General features: G+C 60.6%; 2 protein-coding genes across 3 annotated transcripts; one reads left to right on the top strand and one right to left on the bottom strand.

Moving 5' to 3' along the window:
• Positions 1-54: 54 nt before the first annotated feature.
• Positions 55-2,855, top strand: LOC118025161 (EF-hand calcium-binding domain-containing protein 3-like; the record flags this gene model as incomplete). The annotated part of the gene is made up of 7 exons (XM_035027486.1): positions 55-100; positions 889-1,032; positions 1,396-1,467; positions 1,551-1,671; positions 1,858-2,036; positions 2,154-2,312; positions 2,610-2,855. Coding segments are annotated over 7 exons (849 nt in total), but the record flags the coding sequence as incomplete, so codon positions are not given.
• Positions 2,797-26,864, bottom strand: FMNL1 (formin like 1). Of its 2 annotated transcripts, XM_035027325.1 has the most exons (27): positions 26,647-26,864; positions 18,392-18,475; positions 17,126-17,239; positions 16,618-16,691; positions 16,129-16,212; positions 15,611-15,748; positions 15,298-15,315; positions 13,857-13,965; positions 13,173-13,249; positions 12,866-12,959; positions 11,874-11,948; positions 11,443-11,553; positions 10,193-10,342; positions 9,589-9,690; positions 9,156-9,414; positions 8,640-8,921; positions 8,330-8,454; positions 7,273-7,475; positions 6,584-6,818; positions 6,313-6,381; positions 5,180-5,260; positions 4,968-5,097; positions 4,654-4,817; positions 4,371-4,472; positions 4,136-4,231; positions 3,754-3,862; positions 2,797-3,260 (listed from the first exon to the last, which is right to left on the bottom strand). In XM_035027325.1, the coding sequence occupies exons 1-27, from the start codon at positions 26,773-26,775 to the stop codon at positions 3,157-3,159; spliced, it is 3,318 nt and encodes a 1,105-aa protein (XP_034883216.1). In that variant the 5' UTR covers positions 26,776-26,864; the 3' UTR covers positions 2,797-3,156. The 2 variants fall into 2 exon arrangements, with proteins under 2 accessions (XP_034883216.1, XP_034883217.1); XM_035027326.1 differs by lacking the exon at positions 15,298-15,315 and having other exon boundaries at positions 26,647-26,775.
• Between the last annotated feature and the right edge of the window lie 408 nt (positions 26,865-27,272).

Here is a 27,272-nt window from a genome sequence, read left to right as displayed (position 1 = left end):
CATCTCTGTGCAGCAGGTGCAAAGTCCTTTCCACCCTCTTCCTCCTGAAGCAGCTCTGCGGACGAGAATCTGCTGCCCCTGACAGCCCGGCTGCTGGCGGGTGAGGGCCCCGGGCTGGGAGCGGGGGAGGAGGAGAGGAACAGCACAGGGCCACCTCCCCAGAGACTGGGGTCATTGTGAGAAGTTGGTGATCGTATTGTAACTGTCCCCAGTGGCAGTCTAACTGGCTAATCTTTCCAGTTCCAGGGCTCACTGATATGTGTGTGTGTGTGTGTGTGTGTGTGTGTGTGTGTGTGTGTGAGAGAGAGAGAGAGAGAGAGAGATGGATGGATGGATGGATGGATGGATGGATGGATGGACAGAACACATGAAAGATGAAAGAGGAAGGGAGGAAGGAAATTGGGAGAGAGGATGGGGAAAAATAATCTGAGTTCCCCGCCCCTCCCGGAATCTGGGGCTGTTGGGTCTACATTTGAGGGCCCCAAAGCCACGGTACCCCTGGCGGGGGCCCCTCAAAGCAGCCATTTCACTCACCACCAGTAATCTTCAGGGCCTGCTCCCCGCCAGGTGCCAGCAGGGCTCCAGGAGCCTCAGAGCACTGCAGCTCCAGAGCCCGAGTCCAGAGCCCAACACTGCCCAGTCTACTGGTGGTGGGACCTTGGACATTAAGTGTTGAATGTCTTTTCATACAAACATGTCCAAACATGAGACTTGAATGGGGACTTGACAAGTGCCAACACACAGTAGCCAGTGGTGTTCTTTCAATGTCATAATGCCCCAGCAGTGGGAGTGACCCAAGTCTTCAGGACCGTTCTGAGCTAGAGTGGGCAGATCTCCGGGCCCTTGTGTGTGGTTCACCTTGCTGCCTGCCTCCCTCCCTGCCCGCAGCCTTCCAGGAGATCTTCAAACTCTTCAGCTCCAGCCCGACAGGCACTGTGGACATGCGCAGCATGAAAGCCGCCCTGCGCAATGTGGGCATCCAGCTGAGCCCACAGGAGATGTGTGAGGCTCTGCAGCAGGCAGACTTGGATGGTGGGTGCTCCCATCCCTGGCCTCTTGTCCTCCCTCACTTCTAGCCCTGGACAGTGTCTCCTTTGCCCACAGAATCCCCGGCCTGGTCCTATCTTAAAGTTCCCTCTTCCAGGAATCCTGCTCTGATCAACACACCTATCCCGTAGCCCCTAAAAATTTTTGCTGTGTTAATCATCCTGATTTGGGGATCCCCAAGGGCAAGGGCTATTTCTCCCCCATTCCACTGGGGTTGACATTTGGCTGGAGGGGAGACTGGATTCTCTAATGTCTGGAAGGAGATGCAAAGACACCCCTAAAGCATATGCAGGGTGGGCCTTCTGCAGGGGAGGCCCCCACAGCACCCCCTCCTCTCTCTCTTCCCAGGTGACGGAACTGTAAGCTTCAAAGACTTCCTGGGTGTCCTTACTGACAGCCACCGCCTGGCTCAGTGCCTGGGTGAGGGGCAAGGCTGGTGGGGTGGGAACGGCCAGGACTGGGGGAGGCTCCTCCTCACACTCCCCCATGATCTCTGCCCCCAGGCCAGGTGAGGAACAGCCGGTTCTGTGACCCCCAGGGCCTGCAAACCCTGTTCTTAGAGATGCTGTTCAAGTTGATGAGCCAAGGCTTCTTGCCCCGCAAGGTGGTGCAGGAAGTGATGAGGTAGGCCCATGTCCCCAGCTTCAGGACCCAGGATGGGGGAGCAGATGCTGCCCCGTGCAGGGATCCCCTGAGGGAGACGGGAGCCCTGAAGTCTGGGGCAGTTTCCTGTGGCTTCCTGTCCTGTGAGATGGAGAGGACTGGGGGAGGCGGTGTCTGACGAGGCTGCCCCCCACCTGTCCCCTCAAGCTACTACACCAAGAAGCAGCGGGCTCTGCGGCTGAACCCGGGCTGGAGGGGCCGCTCCCGCGGCCACACTGTCACCGTGCGCACTCACGCCGGCCTCACCTTCTTCTGCCAGGCCGCGCGCCTCAGCGGCCTCTCCGGCGCCGAGCTGGAGCGCTCGCTGCACAGACTGCACAAAGCGGGTGCGCCCCGGGCCAGGCGGGGACCCGCCGAGGGGGGACCCTCCCTCGGGACCTGCTGTCAGGACTAGCCTCTCCTTTTCCTCCTCCCCCCCCGCCCCGCCGCTTTCCCCGGGCCAGGTGCGCGCAGCCCCTACTCTCAGATACCTAACTTGGCGGGGCGGACACCCCCAGAAGACTGGATGCGGCCCCGAGCCCCGCGCCCCGACGTCCGACTTCCCAAGTCCTGCCACTCCAGCCGCCACAAGCTCGCGCCCACCCGGAGGTCTCTCAGCCCGGGTGAGAGCAGAGGGAGGGGGCGGGGCGGGGGCGGGGCGGGGGCGGGGCTGGGGCGGGGCCGGCGAAGAGTGGGAGCCGGACTCCGGGAAACCCGGAGGAGGCCGGCGAAGTAATCTGGGATCACGCAGGGCTTGACCAAGGCTAGGACGGAGCCTAAGAAAAAGGGGCAGGTACCCAGATAGGAGGCGGAAATGGGGCGGGGCGGGTAGAAAGGAGGACTGAGGTGGGGCTAATCCAGAGTCTCTAAACGGGAGCTGCCGGCTTGATCCTCCGCACGCCCCCTCTGCCCTCCCACAGAGTTCGTGGGCCAGCCACTAGACTATCTGCGCCCCGCGAAGATGACTCCCTCCCCCCCAACTCTAGTGCAGAAGCAGCCCTTCTCCCCTTCGCCAGCCTGTGTGCAGAAACCTGCTATGAAAAAGTAAAGCGTTTGCGGAGCAAAACGGGCTGCGTGTGGTGGGGCGGGGCACAGAGCGGACGCGGATCTTTTGCAAACATCTTTATTAATCTTGTATAAAAATAAGGTTATGGAGAGTTCCCGGAGCTGGGGGTGGAGCGCGAGGTTGCACTTTATAAGTTACAGGCCAGGCTCCGGCTGAGGCTAAGTATGGCTATTAGGGGGAGAGGGGTGCTGCACGCAGCATTTGGGGGAGGGGCCGGCGATGCTGTCCCCCCCACGCCCCCGCGCCCGACCACTTGAGGTGGGACCATCTCGGAGAACGGCGGCAGCAGCAGAGGGGGCTGCCCGGCCCAGCCGAGCTGAGGACCACCTTCCTTGAGCCCCTGAGCCCCGGCTTGCCACCACCCCCCACTCCCCACTGAGTCCATCTGCCAGAAAGAGCGGTTACAGCGAGAGGTCCGAGGTGACCTGCATGGGGGGTCCCGGGGGGCGCCGACGAGCACTTCTGCGGCCTGTGTCTGCACGGATGTAGGGCTGGTTCCGCAGATCTGGCAGCCAAGAGGAGAGACACTTACCTTCTGAAGTCTGCCCCGGGGCTAGGAGTCTGCCTCCCCATTGTAGGGACCCAGGTGGTGTGCATGTGGGGAGGGACCTATGTTTACCAGACCCCGCTCAAGCACACCCCAGCCACGCATGGCCCAAGGGAGGGTGGCATGATCCAGTCCCCCAAGGGGCCCCCAGGGTTGTGGGCAGCTTCTGGGATCACAGGCCAGGCTACCCAGGTACCTGGGGGCTAGAGAGGGATCTCTTCTCCCAGGCTGGCCTCACAGAGGAGCCTGGACGTCCGCTTGCCAGTGCGGGCCGTGAAGGGCACCGTCTTGAGCACTGAGGGTTGGGAGGGAGGAGGGGGGAGAGAAAGGAAAAAAGACAGAAAAAGTAGCAAGAAGCAGTGAGACAGCCAGACCCCTAGAGTGGGGAGAGGGAGGAGGACAGCATTAGAAGGACGGAGAGAGGATAGGACAGGCCCAGCCAAAGCCTCACCTGTGATGATATCTTCAATGGCCCCGTCGCGGTCACTCTCATAGATAAGTGGCTCCTTCTGCTGCTTCCGCTTCAGCTCGGAGATGAGGTCCATCTGCTGCCTCCGGGCCTTGGGTGGTGATGGGGGGGGTAGGGCATGGAAGGTGAGTAGCTCCAACTCCAGGATCCCCTCTCCCCAGGCCACCAGACCCTAGAACATCTGTCTGCCTGGTCCCCCACAGCAGGCTGGAGCAGGAGGAAGCCCTTCCCATCCATCCCAGGCTGCTGGGGCACCGTCCTCACCTTGGGCAGGGTCTGTTCACAGAAATGAGGGTACGGAAGAGGGCCAGATCTTTGGGATGAGGATCCCTGCAAAGTGCCAAGCTCAGGCGCAGCTGCCTACCTTGGGTGCTGGGGCTTCTTCTTTGCCGGGGGCGTCGGCACCTGCCTCCTGGGTTACTGTCTCCTTCTTCCACTGTTCCACCTCCTGTTCAGCTTTCTGGGGGGCCAAGGTGGGTCTCCGTGAGGGGAGTCTTATCCTACCCCCAGACAGAAGCGTCCCCCACCCTCCACACTGCCCAGGTGGAGAGGCCAAAATGCCCCGCAGGGGTCCCAGCCTGCCCACCAGACACACATACCTTGTAGGCCTTGATGAAGCGGCTAAAAAGGGAAAAGAACATGGAGGGGGACGTGGTCTTGGGGTTCTCTCCGAAGTACTCCACCACGGACTCGTAGGCCTCCTGTGGGCACAGCCTGTCAGCCCCACCAGCACGACCCCTTGGAGCTCCATGTGCCTTTAAGACACTGGCCACTTCATCTCTGCTCCTCCAGGCAGGTGGGCCCCCTGCCCCCTCCCCCATTTCATCCCCCCCCCCCCACCACCACCACCCCATCTCCAGGGCCCGGCCAGCCCCGGCCCACCTGAGCGGTCTTGCTGTCTGCCAGCAGTTTATCCATGGTGGGCGAGTTGGACCTCAGGAACTCCTTGAGCACCATGCAGTCGTCCTGCCGCACAAACTCTCGCTGGGTCAACTCCAGGCCTCGCTGCAGGGAGCGCACATCCCCTAGGATGCTGTCCAAGGACACTGGGGGGGGTGGGCAGCACAGAGGCAGGGAATCAGAGAGGTGGCATTCCCGTCCAATGACATCCTGTGGTCCCCTCACTTTTTCTCAACCCCTATCAGCCCCCAGGGCAGAGCCCCTCCCCGCCCAGGAAGGAGTACCTGCACCAATACCTGAGCCTGCCTTGTCCAAGAAGTGCAGGTCACTGTGGAAGCCTGTGAGCTGTGGGTACTTCTCGGCAATGACCTTCACCAGGTAGTGCAACAGCGTCTGCTTGCGGTCAGTCGACTTCATCTCCAGCAGCTGCATGCAGGCCTGTTGTCAGCCGCAGGCCACCGCTGTCCCCCATCCCCCAGGCCAGGGAACCCCTCCTTGTGCTCCTCACCACATCCAGGCTCTGGAGCCGGAAGCCATAGGCTGCCCCACGCTTGCTGCTGTTCATGTAGTTGCCAAAGGCCAGGACAATCTGGGGGGGAGGGGGATGCTCAGCAGGTGCTGGGGCTGAGGGAACCCCCTCAAGTATAAACTACACAAGAAAATGTGGCGAAAAGCAAGCCCCACACGCTCAGCCCGCACTAGACTCCTGCGCAGGCCCCTCAGGTCCATGACCATGTACACGCGTGTGTAGCTGTCTGACATACGTGCCTGGCCTCCCCAATGTTTTTAAGATTTTATTTTTTATTTTTATTTTTATTTTTTTTTAAAGATTTTATTTATTTATTTGAGACAGAGAGAATGAGAGAGAGAGAGCACATGAGAGGGGGGAGGGTCAGAGGGAGAAGCAGACTCCCTGCCGAGCAGGGAGCCTGATGCGGGACTCGATCCAGGGACTCCAGGATCATGACCTGAGCCGAAGGCAGTCGCTTAACCAACTGAGCCACCCAGGCGCCCTAAGATTTTATTTTTAAGTAATGTCCACACCCAACGTGGGGCTCGAACCCACAACCCCGAGATCAAGAGTCACATGCTTGGGGCGCCTGGCTGGCTCAGCTGGAGGAACATGCGACTCTTGATCTTAGGGTCATGAGTTCGAGTCCCACATTTGGTGTAGTGTAGAGATTTCTTAAATAAATAATTATAAACTGAAAAAAAAAGTCTTATAATACTCAATCGACTGAGCCAGCCAGGTGCCCCCTAGCATACCCAGTGTTGCCCTCTGCTGTTCCCACCCAGAACTGCGTGGCTGACATCCCCTCGGCTGTGATGTCACCGTCTATCTAACAGCCATTTCTACTGGCTCCCGGGACCTCCACTAGACTCCACTGAGCAGGTGTGGGCGCTCTGCTAATCACACAGTGATCCCGAGGGGGCTCAGCCCTCAGGAGGAGTCTAAGGCGCACTGTTGTAGACAGGACCTCCACCCTGTCTTAGCTTTGTCTTTCCATGTGAGAGTTGGGAACATATCTGTTGCATCCTAGGAATGCAGGGCAAGGCCGGGGTCTCCCCCTCACACGACCCAGAACAGGCGAGGAGTCATGAGTGGGCCCCACTTCCCAGGCCCTTGCCCCGGGCTCTCACCTCCAGGATCTGGCGGAGTTTGTCAGAGGACTTGATGGACATTGAGGCTGCAATTATGGCATTCAGTTGCTGGGGGTGCAATTGGAGAGGCAAGATAAGTTGGGGCAGGGTGGGGGGCAAGCCCATGGGAGGCTCAAGTACTCCTACATGCCCTCTCCCCGCGGAGGCTGCTAGCTGCCGCCTCGCATGCCCAACCCAGAACACGGCGCCCTGCCTGCCCCGCCCACACCGCCCTGCCCCGCCCACACCGCTCTGCCTGCCCCGCCCACACCGGCATCAGCAGCTGGACAGTATCCGGAAAGTTGCCCAGGAAGGTGAGCGTGGCCATGCGCTCGGGCAGGCGCGGGATGCGGTTGAAGCGGAGCATGAAGCGGTCCTCCTCCGACAGCTCCTCCATGGGTCGCTGCTCCTGCTCGAAGCGGGCGATCAGGCTACGCTCGTACTCCGTGGGCAGGAAGCGGGTCAGCAGCTCCAGGAAGTCCAGGCCAAGGGCCTGTAGGTCGTACCTGGTGGAAGGTGGGGTAGTTATCGCTCTATACCCACCAGTTCTCGAGGGCAGGACTATACCCCCACCCCACTACCTCGATTGAATAAATGAACTTCAGTATTTGCTCTTTGCCAATAGCTTCAGGGACCAAGAGGTAGGAGTCAGGGAAGTTGGGAGCTGGGAAGCCAGAGGTCCCTATCATACATCAGTGCCAGAGGCCCAGCTGTAAATGCCTGGGCCTGAGTGCCCACAGCTGGGCAAGGAAGCAGGGAGGAAACGGGAATGTCTCAGTCTGGGCGTGGACTCACACTATGGCCTCAGTTTTCTTGGCCTGAAAATGGGAACAAGGTTCCCAGCCCTACTCCCTGACCAGGGTTAGCATGAAGTAGTTGGGACTCTTTTACCAGATGCCTGATGACCCTGGCCTAGTAGAGGGGCTGGGCTACTCACAAGTACAGGGCAGAGGTACTCACGTCTCAATGGCCTGGCAGATGCGGTCAGCCCCCAGGTTGCCCTTGCGCAAGGTGATCGCCAGGTTCTTGGCCCGGTTGGCCTCGATGAGGGTGGCCTTGCTGGGGGCCTTCTGGGCTGCCTTACCCTTGAGAGCACTGAGGTCCAGGCTGGGACCTTGGGACTTAGTCTTGAACTGCTCCTCAAAGTCACTCATGTCTAGCTCCTGAGGGCACAGGGAGAGGAGGTGGGGCTGGGCGGGCTGGGGTCTGATATATTCCTGGCTGAACCAGCTATCCAGCTCTGACCACACCACCAGCAGAGAAACAAACCAGTAACCCGGCTTGACCACAAGCCCTGATGGGGGATATAGGGGAAGTACAGAGAGCATCGAGGAGGAAGAGCAGTACCCAACACTGGGGACCCAGACTCCAAGCCCTTACAGCTGAAGGAAAAGCTGAATTGGCCGGGGGTAAAAAGGGGAAAGGGAAGGGCATTCCAGGCAGAAGGAACAGCATGAGCAATGGCCTGGAGGCAAGAGAACACATTCCTTTTGGAAAACTAAAAGTAGAATTAGAAGGGCTGGAGGTGCCTGGGTGTCTCCGTTGGTTGAGCATCTGACTCTTGATTTTGGCTCAGGTCATGATCTCATGGTTGTGAGACTGAGCCCCACATTGGGCTCCTCGCTGAGCTTGGAGTTTGCTTGGGACTCTCTCTCCCCCTCTTCCTCTGCCCCACCCCTGCACTCCACCCTACTCCCTCTTAAAAAAAAAAAAAAAGAGTTGAAACCCTGGTTGCCTGTGGGGGTGGTGGGAAAGAAGCTTAAAAGGAGGAGAGGCCAGACCGGAGGCCAGATGTGCCCTCTACAATGAGTGAGGGGAAAGCCTCCAGGGGAGTCAGGACATACTGCCTATCAGATACACTAATCCATGTATCTTAACAATCCACTAGTTTAACACCCATCCCTGGGCCTCCATGCCCTCATCCATACAATAGGGTGAAGGAGATGCCCTAGCATGATCCAGGCAAGTCCCCTCTCCCCTGGCGCCCACACTGGAAGCAAGACAGGGCCACACTCACCTGCAGCACCTTCTCGTCATTGAGCTCAGTGAAGACAGTGCCCGTGATCTGGTTGGGTTTCAGGGCTACCCAGTTTAAGAGTGGCATTCTGAACTTGGTCTGTATGGGTTTCTTGGCCTTCACTCCTGGGACAGGGAGAGAGTGGTGAGCACTGGGGAGGTGAGGGTGGGGTCGTTGGCGGGACCCAGGGCCCAGAGAGGCCTGACAGGACAGGCAGAAGGAAATAGGAGGCCCCCGTACACAAGGTCCTGGAGGACACTGAGGTCCGGGCACCTCCATATCTGCCCCCAGCCCTGGGCGGTCCACTCACCTGGGCCCATCTCAGGGCCGGACCCTCCAGAGGGACCCCCTGGAGGCGGCGGAGGCACGGGTCCATCTGTGCCGGGAGGCGGCGGTGGGGGCGGGGGTGGGGGCGGCAAGTCTCCCGGCAGCGGCGGCGGGGGCGGGGGCTCGGAGCTGCCAGGGAGGGGTGAGGACAGTGGGGGTGCCGAAGGCGGGGCTTCCTGCTGGTCGGGGAGGCCGGGAAGTGGAGGTGGTGGAGGCGGCGGTGGGGGTGCTGCTCTGGGAGCCGGCTCTGCCGCAGGTGGGAGTTCTGAGCCGAGAGAGAACCGAGAACCCAAGACGGGAAGAAGGAGGGGGGTATCAAGTTCTGGACCTCGGTGCTCTGGCCTCTGCCTCCCCTCCCTACGCATGCGCACTGGGTCCCCGTCTACCCTCCCGCAACCACCTGAGCCACGCCCACAACCCCGAACCCACGTCTCCCCACTCTCCTTCCAGACCCCGATTCCCCCACGCCCACCGCACCCAGCCCGAAGCTCCTGCGCACCTGGGCTGGGTGAGCCGGTGGGCACTCCGGGGGGAGTCGGGGCGTCACTGCCGCTCGGAGTTGCCACAGCGACCGGAAGGATCTCGATGGAGACAGCATCCCCTGGCCCCCGCACGATACGGATTAACCCCTTCTCCTGCAGCTCCTCCACCTTCAGCTCGAGCGCCGAGGGCCGCGCCGCCGGGACGGAGGTAGGCACTTTCTCAGGCTCAGGAGGACGCCTGGAGGCGCCCATGGGGGTCGACTCGCTGAAGCGCTCCTGTGAGCCCCGGGGCGGGGGGGGGGGGGGGAGGTCAGTGCCTCCAGCAGGCCCGGCACAGAGCCCCCACCCTCTTGCCCGAGTAGAGGAAGTGTCAAGCCTAGAAGCCCCACCGGGCCGGGTCTTGCGAGCCTGGCCCGGCCCTGGCCCGGCCCCCTCAGCCCCCAGCCTCACCCGCAGGGTCTCCAACTCCTTTCGAGCCTGGCTTAGCTGCTTTTCCAGCTCGGCGATCTTGGCCATGGATTCGTTCTCCGCGTCCCGAAGCTTCTCTGTCAGCTGTGGCACAGCTCATGGTGAGCCCCCACCCGCCGCTGGGCACTGAGGGGGTGGCAGCAGGCACGCCTGCCTGCAGGGCTGGGGGAGGCTTCCGGACGTGCCTAGCGGGTGGGCTGAGCCTGGCACTTGAACCCAAGTAGGTGAGATCCTGAGGGCACTAACATTCTCCCGGGAGGAGGAACCAAGGCACCCCTGAGGAGGGAGGTGGGTGGAGAGAGACTGGGCCAGGACGGGCGCCAGGCACCCAGTTCTACCCAAGCCAGGGTGTGGGCTCCGAGCGCCGGGAGAGGAGCGGCCTGCCTTCCTCGGAGGTCCCGCAGGGTAGGAGCCCAGTGAAGGCTCACTGAGAAGGAGGCCACAGGATTCGAGATTTGGATTCAGGTCCAAGTCAGGGGCCAGGCAGACAGCCACCCGCTACTCATACCCAGAACTAATGCCTGATGCCGGTGCGAGGCCCCGGGGGCCTCCTATGGGCTGGGCCGAGCTGGGGAGCGGCTCTCACCAGGGCCGCCTGCTCCTGCAGCTCCTCCATGTGCTCCAGCACCGCGTTCTTGGTCTCCGTATCCTCCAGCAGCGCACCCACGTCGAAAACGTTGTCCAAGTATGCTTGAATCTGCACCTGCAGCTTGTCACTCTCGGTGAGCCGCAGCCTCTGCCCCGGCCGGAAAGAGCAGGGTGAGGCCGGAGCTGAGGGGTCTTTCCAGGAGCCCCCCTCACCCCTAGGGCCTAGAGGGAGGGGCCTGAGCCCCAGCGTGCTTTTTCATTATTATTATTGAGATATAATTGACATACCATAAAATTCATTATTTTAAAGCATAGAATTCAGTAGTTTTTCGTATATTCACAGGGTTGTGCAAACATCACCACTGTCTAATTCCAGAACATTTTCATCACCCCAGAAGAACCCCTGTACCTGTTCGCAGTCAGTCCCTATTCGCTCCTCCCCCGACCGCTGGCAACTGCCAATCGACCTTCTGCCCCTGTGGATTTATCTCTTCTGGACGTTCATATAAAGGAATCATACAGTTTTGGGGCTTTTGTGTCTGGCTTCTTTCACTTAGCATAATGCTTTTAAGGTTCCTCCATGTGGTAGCATGTATCAGTACTTCATTCCCTTACAGGGCTGAATAATATTCCCCTGCATGGATATATCACCCCCACCAGCTTTTCACCTTTTGGCTTTCAGAAATCCAATCCCAAAGGCCCTGCTCCTCCAAGAAGCCTCCCAAAGGAATCGGGGAACCTGCAGCTTCTCTGCACAGGCTGGACCAGGAAGCGCCAAGCCCCTCTGCCTACCGTCCCCAGGGCAAGGAACTCCTCTAGGACCTGGACGCATCCAACATGAGCCAGCTCCCACTGTGGCCCAATATCTCCGTGCTCCCCATTATGCGCTTCAGTCAGAACCTGTCTGACGCTGATGCTCCCAAAGCCAGACAGACCCAGGGCCACCCAGAGCCTGTTCCGGTGCCTGTGATAATAGCTCCATGGACCACGTGCCTATAAGGTGGCAGAAAACGTTCTGCCTCATTCTATTGAGAGTCATTATTACCTTTATGATTCTCTTGTTTCACAGATGGGAAAAATGAGACTCCAAGAGAAGAAGAAACCTATCCAAAGTCACATGGGCTTGGAAGAGGCAGAGTCGGGATTTGAACCAGATCTGCCTGACCTCAACACCCACGCTGCTAAGCACAGAGCCACACTCTGCAGTTGGTGAGTGGTTAAGTCCCAGCGGGGGGATGCACGGCTCACCTCCAAGTACAAGTCCAGGCCCAGGTGCGTGAACTCATATTGCAGGAAGACACGGAAGTTCATGTTCTCCACGGAGTGGACCACAATGTTGATGAACTGCATGCAGGCCACCTGGGAAGCAGAGCCCACAAGCAGAGCTGTGACCCTCCGGGTGGGGGTGCTCAGTGCCTTCTGTCCCCCATTTACTCCCAAGTCTCTCCTTTTCCCCATTTCTCACTCAGCAAACCCAGCTTTGGCCCTACCCGTATTTCTCCCCCAGGTCCCCTCCCTCCAGCTTCCCTGTCTCTGACATCCACCCTTCCCCGACCAGCCACTCAGTCCTCATACTTCGCAGGAGCAGAGCCCAGAAGCCGGAGACCCCGGCCCCCAGGCTGCTCCTCACACCGAGGGTGGCCAGGGTGGCCAGGCCCGGCCTGGGCTCCCGAGCTCACCATGAAGTCAATGTTGCTGTCCTCTTTCTGGAAATATTCCATCAGCTTTTCGAAGCGGTGCTGCTCCCCACACACCTGGGTGGGGAGAATGGCTGTCATGAGGGCCCCAGTGACACACCTCCCAAGCCATTTCCAGCCACCACCCTTGTCTTTCTACGGGCTCCTCCCCACTAAATCGAAGTCAGGCCACGTCGCTCTTCTGCTCAAAACCTCCCCTCCCTCTCCATCTCCCCCAGCCCTCCCTTCACTTACTGCACTGGCCACACTGGTGTCCTAGCACCTTCCCACCTCAGGGCCTTTGCACCTGCAGTTCCGTGCGCCTGGTGTGCTCTTACTCGAGATCGCCACCACACCAAGCCTCTCACTTCCCTCACAGCTTTGCTCAAGCTTCACCATCTCCGGGAGGCCTCCCTGTCCACCCTGCGACCCGTTCCTCCTGCCCCTCTGGCAGCCTGCTCTTGTTCCTCAGAGTGTCCACCATTTTCAGATACATTATATAATCTGCTCATTTAGTATATTGTTTATTATCTGTCCTCCCCTGCCTTCTTTGTTTCTTTTGCTCACTGATGCATCCCAAGTGCCCACTCTATGCCTGACACATAGTAGGCACTCAACAAATAGTCATTAAGGGAATGAATGACCGTACCCCACCTTATGCATCATATTCTCATGCATCCACTTAGCCAGAGTCATCAGAGGCGTATGTATGCAACCCGGAGACGCATGGACCAAGCCCAGTTTGGATCTGGCCAGGCTGAGGGTCAGACGTTCAGCAGATCCCCGTAGATGTCCTTATCGCCCCAGGCAGTGCCCCTACGTGACCTGGCTCCTGCCCTTTAAAGCTTCCCCATCCCAGATTATCCCCACCCTGTGCTCCCCAAATGCCTGCCCAACACTCCCAGCTGCCCCCAGCGGAGGCCGCAACTGCCAGCCACAGGACTCCAAGCAACCCCAGAGAGCAAGCACCTGTTGGGGTGGGGGGGCTTCAGTACCTCCTTGAAGTTGTCAAAGGCCGCCAGGATGATGTCATGCCCTCCTCGAACCAGGCACACGGCCGCCAGCAGCTCCAGCACCAGAGCCTTGGTTCTGGGGACAGGAGGGCCAATTTACCCCTTGAAAGCAGGCCCCACAGCAAGGCTGCGGGTGGGCCTGGCTCTGGGAGTGCAGGGAGGGCAGCTGATGGGGAGTAGGGGTGGGATGAGCCTGGTCAGCAGTCCTGAGAATGGGGGAGCAGAGTAGCCAGGGGTGAAGTGGCAGGAGAATCTAGACGTGGAGAAAGGTGAGGGGCCCAGACCTCACCTGGGGTTCTTGTTGTTGAGGCTCAGAGCAATCTCATTGACACAGGCTGGGTGGGTCATGACGAGGCTGAAGCCAGACTGGCGAGAGAGGAAAGGTCAGCTCCTCCAGGCAGACCCCCAGGACTGCCAGACTACTGGGCAGGGCCATTGCCTCCTGGTCTCCCACTGCCCTCAGGCTTGGGAAGTTCTTCAGAGCCAACCACAGCCTTTTCTGTGGCGGCCAGAGCCTGGCCCCTCTTTTTAAATACCTTTGTTCGAAAGCCAGGGTCAGGATTCGGCACCTTGGACACAGTGAGCCCTCAACAGCCGGCTCAGTGAAGGAGGACTGGCCGCACCAGCCACTCCTCCAAACAGAATCACCCAGAGCGGCTGTCCCTGAGGGCGCTGTGTTCAGCCTTCCCTGGTGGGGGTGCCTAGGTCCCCACAGGAGGCATGTCCCTGACCCAGTCATGTCCAGGGTACTCCAGGGGACCTGACCAGGAGGGGGCAGAAATCTGGGCTTCCCCTCAAGCCTCATCGTCCTCAAGACCCTCAACAGCCCCCATCCCCAGGGTTCTCCAGCAGGGAACAAGGTCGGGGCTGGGGGGGACAGTGGGTCCCTGAACCCCAGCGGCTTAGGCAGCCCCCAGTGAGGACGGGCCCAGCTCCCCCGGGGCCCCCCAGTGCCTCACGCTCGCTGACCAACCTGGTAGTTCATGATGGCGCGCAAGCACATGATGCACACGTGGACGTCATCCTTCTGGCTAACGATGCGAGAATTCCGCAGGGCCTTCCTGCTGTGGGCAGGGGTCAGCCTGGGCGGAGTAGGGGGGAGGCAGCAGGGCTCAGAGTCCTACACCCGGCTTCCCACAACCCCTCCCCCCCCCACAAGGCACATCTGGAACATTAGGCCATTGATTCCCACCCACCCACCCAAAGAGGCCGGCTGAGGGCAGGAAGGCTTCCTTGGTCCCGAGGCCTTGGGCCTGGCATGCTGCAAGGGGGTACGGAGGGGCTTCAGGAAGGCAAAGACCCTTAACAGCAACTTGGCATCAAAAAGGGTTGCTGTGTTGTGGGGGTAGACAGCCTATAGAGGGAAGACAGCCAAAGCCTGGAAATCACCATGGAAATGCTCTCCACAAGGTGGCGCTCCCAGCCTCATGGGCTAATCGGCCATCTTGAAAGGCCAACTCTGAATTCAGACTGCCTGGGTTCAAATCCCCGACCACCACTTACTAGGCAAGTTTACTTAATCACCCTGTGCCTCAGTTTCCTCATTTGTAAAACAGGAATGGTAATAATAGTACCTTCCTGATAGGGTTTTGGGGACTATGAAATGAGCTTAGAACAGTGCCTGATACATAGTAAGTGCTAAGAGCGTCCTTGATAATTCTTTGCTAAAAAATATGTATTTGTTTTTCCTTGTTGCAGAACTGCCCATCATGACTTCCACATCAGTGCCTCTTGACAATTCTATTGTGTTTCCAACAACACTGGGAAGCCCTACCACCTCCCTCCATCTGCCACATCGTCCTTCTTCCGTCATTGCTCAGATATGCCTGAGTCTTTGCTCATGCTGTTCCTTCCACCTGGAATGCCCCTCCCTGTCCCCATCACTGCCTGTAAAGCCTGTATCCATCTGCAAGACATAGTTCCAGTGCTCTCTCTTCTGGAAGACCTTCCTGATGCCCCGGGAGGTAGCCACCTCCCCTCTCAGAGCTCCTGGTCACACCTCCATGATAGCCTGTCCAACATTGTCCCCTTCTAGACCAAGGGCTCCCAAAGCCAGGGTGATCTCTCTCTCTCCTGAGCACCTGCTACCATGCCTGATATATAGGAAATGCTAGAAAATATTTGTTAAATGAGTGAATGAATGAGCAAACAAAGGAACATATTGTGAGAGTTTGGGGCTTAATATGAAGTAGGTCCCTAAGACCAAAGTTGGAAGGATGGAAGCTGGGGGTCCACATGAGGCCCCAGGGCTGTCTTCTTCCCTCTCCCCGCCTCCCCGCAGGATGTCCTGCATTAGGGTGGGGTGGCCTATCCACAGCAGGTGAACCCAGGGGTGTCAGCTGAACACCCCACCGAACCCCACCCCCACCCAGGGAGCCAACCAGGCATGCACCTGCCCCCAGGTGGCTACGTACCGGGGAGAGGGGGGGCACCTGGAGGCCGCACAGGAAAGAAGAGGGGGTTAGATAGGTACAAGGGAGGTCTCACCAACCCAGAAACACCTTCCTTATCCCAGACCCACCCAGATTCCAGTTCCTAGGTGCCCATCCCTGGAAGGCTTCTTAACACACCCATCTCTCAAGCCCTGCTCGAGGCCCTTACTGTGACCCCCAATACCAGGCTGCCCCTCCCACCACCCCCAAGGGCCTGGGGCGGGGCTGGCAGGGTGCAACGGTCTAGGGGTGAATCTTCTATTCCCCCTGCCACCCTGCAAGGGGACCCACATACTTGATGGTCAGGTGGCGGCTCTTGGGCTGGGGAGGCAAGGACGAGGGCGGCCCCTTGCTGAGATCTTCCACGGACTGCTCCAGGGGCTTGCTCTTCTCTGAGCCGGGGACCCCGTTGTCTGCGCTCTCCATGTCATACCTGCAGGGGTTAGAGTGGGGCTGAAGGCCCACCCTGCAGGGGCCCTTGAGGGCAGGGCAGGGAGCGCTGAGGGGAGAGAGGTAGGTGCAGGGGAGATCAGGGGCTGTGCTCGGTGCTGTGCTGGGCAGAGGAGGGGGCCAGGGAATGATGGAACAGAAGAGTAAGCCACCCAGGTCCCAGCTGGCCACCCCAGGCCACATCCCTCCCTGTCCATGCAGGCCCTGAGGAAGGGACATCACCCACCGCGCGGGTGCGGTGTGCGTGAGCCCAGGGTGGGCTGGGGCGGCACCGCATGGACGTGGCCGGAGGCATGGATGACGTACAGGGAAGCACGGACCAGGGCTCTGAGAAGCAGCGTGAGGCCGGGGCAGGAGGCTTACGTGACAGAGCACTGGGCAAAGGCCAGGTACTCAAGGAGCACATCCAGGCCGCGGTTCTCCTCGTTGAGGAACTCCTCCACCCACCTGCAGGGCACAGGGCTCCCTGAGTTCCAGCCAGGAGCGAGGTCCTGCCCAGACTGGGCACAGAACAGGCACGGCCAGGGCCCCGGGGCTGCTCATCCCCCACCCCACGCCCGAGACACCAGCCAGCCCCAACCTCAAAAGACCCAGTGAGGCTAGAGGGTGCTAGGGGGCTCAGGTAGGACCCATGGCCCCGCCATGCCTCAAGGGGTAAACAGAGGGTAGGCAGGAGAGGAGGCAGGGAAGCTGTGCTGGACACCCCAACCCAGAGGGGCCCCGCAGGCACGGCCTATGCGGGGATGGGGGGTGTTGGGGGGTGACGGGGGAATAGCAGGGGGAAGCCCCAGGAGCTGCCTGGGGACAGAGCTCTCCGAGGCCCCCAAGAGGGAAATCTGAGCCCTTGCTCACCCAATGTGGTTTGTTCTCAGGGAGATCTCCAGCTCCCGCAGCACCTGTGTGGACTCCTGAACTCGCCTCTTAAACTGGGACCAAGAACAGGAGAGTCTGGTGGGTGAAGCCTGAGCACCCCCACCACCCTGGGTACATCCATACACGGACACCTGGGCTACACACACACGTGTGCACGCACGCACATGCATGCACACGCACATCTACACGTGGACCCAAGGGTACACACTCACAACCATGTGCGGACACGAAAGCACACACGTAGTACACACCCGTCCACCCCGTGCACACACGCTGCACAGTGCACATGAGTGGACCCGTGTAAGCCTCCGCAGCTAGGCAAGGGAGCCTGCCCAGGGCCCCCTCAATCCCCTCAAAGTATACGCGCACATTCATACACATACCCACAAAGGCCACCAGAAAGGTTATTCACACAGTTACTCTAACTGCCCAGAGCTCGGAAGGTGTGGCGGGGGGGAGGGCCAGAGAAAAAGGGGGAGACATATACCCCCAGGTTAGACATCCAGTCCGTCGCTCCCTTGCGGCTGGCCCCACCGGTATCCAGGTAGCTCTTCAGCTTCTGGATATAGGCGGTGGGAGGGTTCTTGACTTGAAACTTCTCCTGGGGAGACAGAGTGGGGTGAACAGGGCAACAGCGAGAGTTACCCCAGCCCTTGCCCCGAATCCCGTCCTCAGCTCTGACCCCGGGTCCCAGGCTATCTGAAGGCCCCTCTGAAATACTAGAGATCTAACCAAACCACCCACCAGGCTGCTTTAAAAGGCCCGAGTCCCGGACCTTCGCTCCCCACGCTGGCCTCACGAGCCACAGCCCTAGCGCGGTCCTGAGGTGGGGTTTGGAGGCGTGACTACAGTCACACACCCCGCCCTGGTGGCGGGGGGGCGGGCAGGGACCCCTACCCCAGCCCCAAGGCCTCTGGAAGCAGCTGCTCACCCTGCCGCCTGGGCCCAGCCCTTACCCGCCAGACTCCTGCACAGCCTGCTTATCCCATTGCAGTCCGTTAGCAGGAGCCGAAGGCCCAGCGCTGGCTCCCAGGGGAGGCTCCTTGCTCCCCACCTCCCCACCCCCGGCCTCCCTCCCTCACTGAACGAGGTCCCCACCCTGGCCCAGCAGCGCCAGAGGGGTCTTCCCTGCCACCACAGACAGCAGCCCTAGGAGCCGGAGAGGCAGGGGCACCCGGTGAGCCGCAAAGGTGCAAACCCAGGTGCCGGTGCAAAGCCCAGGACCGAGCACCAGGAGACAGGGCTTCTAGTTCTTGCTCTGCCACTTGGGAACTGGTCACCTTCGGGCTGTTGCTTGGTTGACACCAGTTCCTCTGGGCCCAAGCAAAAGAAGGACGGGGATGCTGTCCCTTCCTCCTCACCTCCCATGGGGTCAAAGAGGCCCAACCCTGGGGTTGCCCCCTCTCCTCCCCAGCCCAGAGCTGGAGGGTCAAAAGAGCCTGCTCCAAGAAGCCCAGCAAGGAGGACGGTGACATGGCCCGGCTGGATTGGCCAGCGCCCCGCACTAGCCCCTGCCAGCTCTTCAGAGGGCAGACCCAGCCCTGCTAGGGACTCATAAGGTCCTTGGAGAGGCCCATGTCCAAGAGAAGGAGACTGTAGAGTCTTGAAGACACCCCCAGCACCCTGTGCAGATGCTACACAGGCCTCTGGGCAGGGTCTTGGCCCTCCCAGCAGCGTGGCAGTGCCCCCCCTCCTGCCAGCCCCAGCCTGGCCAGGGCAGGGCACCCTGATGCCGGAAGGGGCTGGTACCCACCTGGTCACAAATGAGCTCCCACTTCTTCTCGTTGTCATACTGGCTCAGCAGCTGCACTTTGTCCGGGGGCAAGTTCATGCAGTTCTGGGGAGGGGGAGGACAAGGTAAGGACCCGGAGCCTGGGGCCCCAATGTGAGGGGCAAGGCATGGGGTCAGCTCCCTAGGAGATCTGTCATCCTCGTGAATCCCTGTCACCCTCTCTTGCCAGGAGATAAGTAGATTAGCCAATGAGAAAACCGAGGCCCAAAGCTAGAAAGCGACACTGGGATTTGGCCCTGAGGCTGCCTGACCCCAGGGCCCGGGCTCTGTCATCCGTACACCACCTCCCCGCACGTCGGCCGTGATGGTAAGGGCATGGGTTCTCAGCCTAACTTCCCGGGGCCCCCGGCACCTCTGGTCACTTCCCCATGTGCAATAAGAGGGTACCATCTCTTCTTGCATTTGGGCGGGATCCATCCCCAGCCAGGCCCCATTGTGCCCCACTCCTGCGTGCCACCAGACACCACGGGGACTACGTGCGGCCCTGGCCCAGGGCACCAATGTCACAAACACCAGGAAACCTCTTGCCAGGGTGGAAACAGCTGTGTCCTCCTCATCCCTCTCCAGCGCCCTCCCTCCTCATCCCTTCTAGAAGGAGGAGACTGAGACAAGTCAAGGGAGCGTGTCAGACAGGCAGGGAACTCCAAGCAGGCGCATCACGGCTGGAGGGGCAGGGGGGGGATTCCTGGGGAAGGTCACCCAGCCACAGGAACTGGGGCCGGCAGCCAGCATGCTGGTTCTGTGGTGCTGGTGGCCCAGGCTGGGACTCTCCTCAGGAGCTAAGAAAGGTCAGCATTGCTCTGCCTGGTCCTCCTCCCCCAGCCACAGCCGTGCCCGTCCAGCTTCTCCCTCACAGGGCGGGTGTAGGGTCCTGCCCGGTGCTGCCAGCACCAGGGGATCCCTGGCCCCCCTGAACTTGGCGTGTCTTCCTAATAGACACAGAAGACGACGCCAGTCTACCCCAATTCAGTAAACCCCAGGCTAAAAGAGGGTCTCCTAGGCGTCAGGCCCCAAGAGAGTTCTTGCCCTCAAGGAGTTCCGTCCCACTGGGGATGTGGGAGTCCCCAGGGATCCCCAGCCCAGAGTCAGAGGGCCCCTGTCACCAGCTCGGGTGGGTCACTACATAGCCTCGGTCACAAGGGCCTGAGAGGGGGCCACAGCTGGAGCACAGAGGGGGCCACACCCACCCGAGGCTCTGCAGCCAGCTTCCTCGCTGGGGCGCTGGGCCTAGTTCTGGGGCTCTGGCCAGACCTCACCCCCAAAAATCACTGCCTTAGGTCAGTCCCAGACAACAGGAAGCTGGCTGCTCTCAGGCCCCATTGCCCAAGCTTTCCGGCGGGTGCCCCACTTGAGAGGTGAAAGGGCCTACCCACCGGGCCCCCCAGGCCAGCTGGGGATGGGGGTACGTCATTCTTCTCCCCATTGCGAAAGTGAGCCCCTGGATTGAGGAAACCGCTGCTGTCTCCTCTGCTGCCCTCCCCCAAGCCACCAGTAGCCAGAACGGCTCCTGCCACCACTGACTGATCGCCCAGGAAGGGCCCTTGGAGCTGAGGGCAAGGCCTCCCTCGGACCCTTCTCCATCCCTGTCTCTCTCTTTCCTAGATCTCCACAGAGATCCAGGGTGCAGCAGGGCAGAGTGGGGCGAGGCTCAGGGGGAAGGGGGAGGCTGGGAGGCAGCCAATGTCAGGGAAACTTGGAGCGTGGCCGACTCAGAGGAGAGAGGGGGTGGCGGGGAAGGGGGGTGAGGAGGAGTGAGGGAGGTGGCTGAGCCCCAGCCACTGAGCCTTACAGGGGACAGCCGCTTCCCAACATGGGTCTTTCCGGGCCCTCACCCACCCCAGGGACCCGTCTGGTTCCTGGAATGGGCCCAGTGGCACTTCTAGAGGCAGCAGCTAATGCTAACTAATGCTCTGCTCTGAGCCCTCCCCGCGGGGGACAGCCTCACCACCACCGTCCGCACCACCCGTCCCATCTTACAGGTGCAAGGACAGATGAGTTTAACGACCTGCCCAAGGTCACCAAGCCAGGAAGCGGGGAGCCAGGCTGGCTTTGAGCCCGGAGCTGATTCCGAACCAGCGCCCTGGCCCACTCCCCCGGGGCCGCCCCGTGGTTACTCCCGGGGAGGGGGAGGCCTCTGCCGTGGGGCCCACCTGTCCCGACAGTGGTGGAGGGCAGGCCACTCCTTTGCCCCTTCCCCACCTGGGCGTGCTCAAGCCCCAGGGGCTACGTGCCAGCCTGCCAGACAGGCTAAATTTAGGCTCGGAAATCAGAAATAGCTCTGACAGCGCTGAGCACTAATTAGCCGCTGCTCCTCGGCTGTGCCCACCGGGGAGACAGGTACCCTAAGGAGCGTGAGAGGAGCCAGAAGATGCCACTCACTCAGGGTGGAGTGAAACCCTCCTGGGAAACGGCTGCAGACCCCAGACCCCAGACCCAGGGCCCTCGGCAAGGAGGCGGTACCACGGGGCCGGGGGCTGAGAGACAAGTCCAAGGTTGGCGGACAGCGCTCACGTGGGACGGGAAAGGTCAGGGAGGTCCAGGTGTGGGGCGGGGGGGAGTGGGGAGAAACACTTGCCTCCCGTGAGGGGACCTGGGGGGAGGAAGAGCCCGGGCTGGATTCAGGACATCCAGCTTCTGGGCCCACCTAGCCTGACGACTCCTCTGTCTCCTTGAGCCTCAGCCTCCTCCTCCGGAAAATAGGCACATTTCCCTTCTGCCTCGCGGCTCCCAGAGCTCCCGGAAATACCCAGTGAGAAGCTGTGTTTTGATGTAATAATACTCTCCAGTGATGCACACTGCGCAGAGGGGTTTCACAGATTGGGGGGTGGGAGGAGTCCACCGAAGACCCCGAGGTGAGGGCCGGTGGGATGAGCAGAAGTTTGTGAAAACGTCCAGAGCCAACAGACCTGTCTCTGAGGCTTGGCCAAGAATGAACTGACCCTCCAGCCCCCCTTTCCCTGTTGCCCTTGAGGCTTTGAGTCAGAGAAAGAGGGAGAAAAGATCCATCTTTGAGGGCGTGGCCGAGAAAAGGAGCTGATTTCCAAACCTTCCTGTTAGAATGTATGGGGATCGTTCTCCCCTCCCCCGTCCCTTCCTCTCCAGGGGCAAGAGGGGCCTCCAGCCTCACTCCCCCAAGACCAGCCCCTTGCAAGCACTGCCTTGACCCACTCTCCCCCAAGTGCTGACATCTGGAGAGGTCTCCCTGGAGACTGACGGGCTCCGTCTGCATCTGGACACAGCCACACCCTCCGGTTTCACTTTCAGCTTGAGCTCAGACTATGTCCCAACCCACCTGCCCACCTTCTCCTCATGACGTCTGGCCCTTTGAGTCCCAGAATGCCCTTGAACTTGGGTACCAAGCCCAGTCTCAGACCAGCCCTACAGGGCCTCCACAGCCTGATGGGCCCAGAAGCCAGGAAGTGTCCCCCAGCCCCCACTTCCCCATCCATCTCCCCTCCGCCCACCTCTCCATGGCCTCAACCTTGGTTTTAGAGCTCTCAGTGCATCTCCAAACACAATCCATTTTGTTCACGTTTTAAAGTTCCAGTATATAGATTTTCTGGGGCAGTTCTAGGCAATCCCAGACTTAGAGGAGGACTCTGGAGTTACTGGCCCAGGATTAGGTGTTGAGAACCCCAAAAAGCTCACAGCTTCTCCCATCAGGGTTGAAGGGTCCCCATGGCAGGGACAAGGGGCAAGCCAGGTGGGAGAGCCAGGACAGCAGGGACTGCCCAGCTGATCTAAGCCGGTGGGAGAATTACAGCACCAACAGTACACATTCCCCAAACGTCCACTCTGTGCTAAGTGCCATTCCAAGTGGTTTCTATCTACTGACTCATTTAAACCTCAAAAAGAAGCTTGCACAGGAAATACTATGATGATCTCCAGTTCACAAATGGGAAACTGAGACAGAGAATGATTAAGTCGCTTGCCCAAGCTGACCTGCCTGGCAAGCTGGTAAGAAGACTCAGTTTCCTTCTCACTGAGGGCAGCGAGAAACGTGGGTCCCGAACCCCCAGGGGTCTTCAGACAGGCTGGGCCCGGTCCGCCGTCTGAGGAACCAGGAACAGCCAGCCCCATTTCCTGCCACCCAGCACCCTACGCTTCCTGTTGTTGCCCACACTGAGCTCTTACTCACTGGGGAACCCCCCCAGCACACCGTCTCTCAGAGGGAAGTGGAGGCCTCCCCACCCCCTCCCCATGTGCACACAGCTAGTTACCACCACTGCCCCACCCTCCAGGAGAGGTGGGCCCTCCCTCTCGTGGTTTCCGGCCACCAGGCAGTTTTGGGTCTAGGCCCCACTGTTGCTGACCTGCACGATGGCAGCGAGGGCAGCCTGGCCTGTGATGGCTGACGTTGGCAACCTTGGTGGGTCTCGGTAATGGAGGTGGGAAGAGGGGAAAGGCACAGTCCAGAGGGGCCTAGAAGGCCTCCAATATGGAGAGGACCCTATCTGCTTCCTCACGGTCGGGGAGAGTTTCTGGAGCACTTGCTCTGGGTCACGCAAACTCTACTTAATCTTTCAACAATCCCAGGAGGCCAGCCTGGGCCAGCAGCATTCTCTTTCTACCCGTGGGCAAAACTGAAGTTCAGAGAGGTCAAGTAACTTGCTCAAGGTCACCCAGGTAATAAGTGGCAAAGACAAAATCCAAGCCCCCAGCGTAATGACCTCAGAGCTCAGGAAGCTAGTCTGCTTTTCCCGAGAGTAACCCTTGCCCCCCTCAGAGGCGGGGACGCCTGAGCCACCTTCCAGGGCCCCATGCTCCCAGGAAAAGTGCAGAGGTAGCCCCCAGAGCAGCCCCACCTGCTCCTGCCCATCTTACCCAGCTCTTTGCCAACGGGCCCCAGATGTCCCTGTGAATCATGCTTACCACATCCTTGGGTTTCCTGGGTCAGCGTGTGCCAGCCCTGCCTGCTAAGAATGTCACCCCACAGTACCTGTCCAGGCCATCATCTGCCCACACGGCCCCAGCCCCGTTGGGATCCTCCATGTAAGACACCCCAGAGATGAGAGGTCCAGGGCCTGAGCACCCCTACAGCTACCCCTCCCCGAACTTCATCTGCCTCGCCCCAGAGAAGAGCGCTGGCCAACATAATGGAGTCTACCTCTGCTGTTCGGGGAAGGGGTCCAGCTGAAAGCAGGACTTCCAGGATCCACACCCTGCATGAGGCTGTCCTCACCTCCTCCCACAGCCTCCCCAAATGTCTACGTCCCTGGGCACATGCTAAGGGCAGCCCAGGGGGCCAGGCCCCAGCAGGCAAACTCGTCTCCGAATGGTTCGGCCTCCGAACCATGTGGATCAGCATCACCCTCGGCCTCAAGCACAACGTCCGGGACACCTTCCCTTGGTCCCTTGGTCCCAAGGTCACAGGCTCCTCCCTGACCAGACAGATCAGGGGTGTCCTATGCCTGGCCGTAAGCATGGAACTTCTGGAAGGCCTGGAAAGAGTGCCTTGTCATCCCAAACCCCGACCCTTCCAGGGGAAGGTCTGGGAAGACACGAGCCTTGGGCCCGGCGCAGGAGAGGCGAGAGCGTGGAGTCTGGCGGGCTGGTTTTCCCACCATCACAACAGGCCCGTGTCTCTGGGCAGCCATCACTCCTCCACTGTTGCTAAGGCGCAGCAGGAAACCCTGGCTCAACCTGCTCTTTCTCCCCACCCCCATTTTAAGCAGGGGCACCCCTCTCTCTCACAGCCTCCTTAGAAAATTAGCCCCCCACCACCCACATGGGAGAAAGGTCATGGTGGGGAAAGGGAGAGCAAGCTCCATCTCCTGTCTAGGGGTAGGCCTTGGGGGGGGGCGCCCTTCACCCACAAGATGGGTCCCACAGCCAGGAGCCAAGGAGTGATTTTGGGTCTCAGGATCCTACTCCCCACCAGGGACCAAATGGCTGCGATTAAGCAAAAGGAAGAGCTCCCCTGGGGCCATGTGACCATATCCGAAGGGCCTATGCGTTTGCCATCAAGACTCGGGGATTCCTGGCGGGTGGTGGGCCCATCACTCTCAGCAGTCGGAGGCTCTTCTCCACGTAGACATTCACTATGGACAGGACTCCACTCTGGCCACAGAGGCAGGCTCTGATGGAGACGCGCCCTGCGATATTGCTTGCCAGGCCCGCGGGGTTAGCCAAATACTTAGCCCAGGCAGCTGCAGGCGGGGGCGAGGCTGTCACCCCAGGGCGGGGCTCATGCCCCTGTTGGTGGAGAGTGAGGGGAGCCAGGTTCTTAGCCAAGCGAACTTGGGTGGGGTGTGTTCTGCTCACACAGGACAAGGGACAGGCTGATCCCTCCCCAGAAAGAAGGCCAAATATAAACACACTGGGGTGCTGTGGGCTGGGGTGGAAAGCTGAGCCCCAGTGGGTGCTGCCACCCTAGATTCCTACCCAGTTACTGCTGCTTTCTCCACCAAGACACCCTCTAAGACCCGGCTCTGGGCCTCCACCCTCCACACCCTGGTACTCAGGGACTCCCCATGGCGATTAGCATCAGACTCAGCCAATCAGAGCTAAGGCCAAAACACAAGCAGGGCAATCAAGAACTACACATGCATCAGAACCTCACCATTTGACTTTTGGATTTCCCACTGGTCTGAATTATTCATACCGCTCCTCCCCACTAGTGTGCGTATAACAGAGAGTGGACTGGGGCCCGCACCTCACCCTGATGGCCTGTCCCACCCCTGTCCACAGACACACACTTGGGGGGAAAGACAGACTCATATCCTACCCCCCCATCAGGCTGGCAGGGGTCCAGGGATCCACCACCAACTCAGGCTCCCCAGATGGACCCCCAGAGACTGTCTCTCCTCATTCTCCTCCCCTCCCCCATCTGCTCAGCTCAGCTCAGCTTTGCCAGGCCATGGGTTTGGGGAAAGGAAAGCAGGTGGGGAGATGGGGTAATCAGGGCCTGCCCCGTGTGAGGTGTCTCTCAGAGTCCCTCCCTCTCCCCTAATCAAGCAAAGTACCTTCACAAGGATAGACCAGACCCCACCCCACCCGATAGCTCCTCCAAACCCCTCCTAGCCTTCCTTCTGGGAGGGGGCAGCCAAGATTTCTAGGAACTCTTATGAGGGGCCATGCAGAGGATCTGGCGAGTACTGCCCAATGACTGGCCAAGGGAGGGGAAATGATGTCAAGGAGATGGAGGGGACACCAGACTGAGCACTGCCGCGGGCCAGCATCGCTCGCCTGCCTGCACCTCCCCTGGGCCCCCTCCCTCAGACCTGCAGTGCCTGCCTGCTTAGGCTGCAAAGTGCCCCTGGGAAAAAGCACAGCCTCATTCGCCTGTCACCCAGAGTCCAGCAAGGGAGCTGACAGCAGACAGGCCACCAGGCAATTAGTTAGAGAAGGAAGCCTGGGACAGGGCTGAGGTAGGGAGAGGGAAGTGAGAATGAGTGGCCCTTCCCCCTCCCTACTTCTGCCTCCCACCAGGTCTTAGGGAGCCCTGATTTTGCTCGGGAGCCCCTCCCCAAACACATCCTGACTGCGTCCAGGCTCAGCCTGAGCTGATGGCTCTCTCCCCAGGGGCCTAGTCTCCAAGCCCCCCAATTCCTCCAGCAGGTGATAGCGGGGTTGGGGGGTGGTTCCAGGATTCTGCACCACCCCAAGCCAGAGAGACCAACCCATCCTGACCCCACCCCTCCTAACCTTAATCCCTTCAGTGGGCTGGAGGAAATGTCCAAGATAAGGACCCACAGGCAATCTCTCCTGCACAGACACTCCCTCTGCATGATCTGAGGACCCAGCTCCCAGTAGCCCAGGCACGAACGAATCAGGACCAAACACCTGAACTCGGTCTCCAGCTCCCAGGACGTTAAAATGTAACCCTTCCGTCTTTGGCCCGGAGACACAAGCAGATGCTCCAGACCTGCGCCCCATGGCTGGGCCTGCGTGCAGCGCGGAAAGGGATGCCCCAGGACCCCCCTTGCGTGCCGGGCTCCCAACTTCCTCGCAGGACATTTTTGTTTAGACCTGTAGACCCAGGAGCGCCGGGGAAGGGGGTGTCTTGGGGCGGCAGACTGGGCGACTGCAGAAGAAAGTTTTGGGGGGGGGAGTGCTAAGTCACTCTGAAAGAAGCCACTGTCACTCCCACCCCCTGTAGGGGCAGCCACCGGGCCGGGGATCTCCAAGCGGTACCTGAGCCCCCGGGGGCGCGGACGCGTGCCGAGCCCCTGGAGCCCCCCGCCCGCGCCCAGCGCGCGGCGGGTCACACTCACCAGAACCCGGTTAAACCTCTCCTCCAGCTCTCGGGCCGCGGGCATCGGCTGCTTGGGCGCCGCGGGCTGCTTGGGGGACGGCGCGGCGGGGCCCGCGGGCTGCTCCGCGCTGCCGGCCGCGTTGCCCATGGTGGTCCCCACCCAGTCGGCCAGGCGCCTCCAGCCTCGGAAATCCAGCTTTCCGGGGGGCCGGGGACGCGGCTCCGGGCCTGGGGGCAGGGGCTGCGGGGGGGCGAGCTGGGCAGCGGCGGGCGGCGGCGGCGCGGGCTCGGCTCGGCGGCGCTCGGCTCAGCGGCGCGCGAGGGCCGGGGCGCGGCGTCCCATCGGGGCGGCCCCGTCCGAGGAGCCGGGCGGCGAGCTGCGGGGTGGGGGGAGGAAGTCAGGCTGCAGGCCGCCGGGGCCAGAGGGCTGGGCCGGGGGCAGGAAGCTGCGGCGCGGGCTCCCCCCTCGGCGATTTTCTAACTTCTGCTGTCGCTCCCCGAGCGCGCAAACCGCATTTCGCCGCCGCCGCTACGCGCCCGGCCCCCGGGGGGCGGGCTGGAGGGAGGGGGCGGGCGCGGGGCGCGGGCCGGGGGTCCGCCGCTGCCATGGCGCGGCGGGGAGGGGGCGGCCGACCCGCTTCACCT

Source organism: Mirounga leonina, unplaced genomic scaffold, assembly GCF_011800145.1.
Source record: "Mirounga leonina isolate KUSES-001 unplaced genomic scaffold, KU_Mleo_1.0 Mir_200, whole genome shotgun sequence".
Lineage (NCBI taxonomy): Eukaryota > Metazoa > Chordata > Mammalia > Carnivora > Phocidae > Mirounga > Mirounga leonina.
Note: the sequence above shows the minus strand (reverse complement) of the source record. Positions and strands in the feature narration are given on the sequence as shown.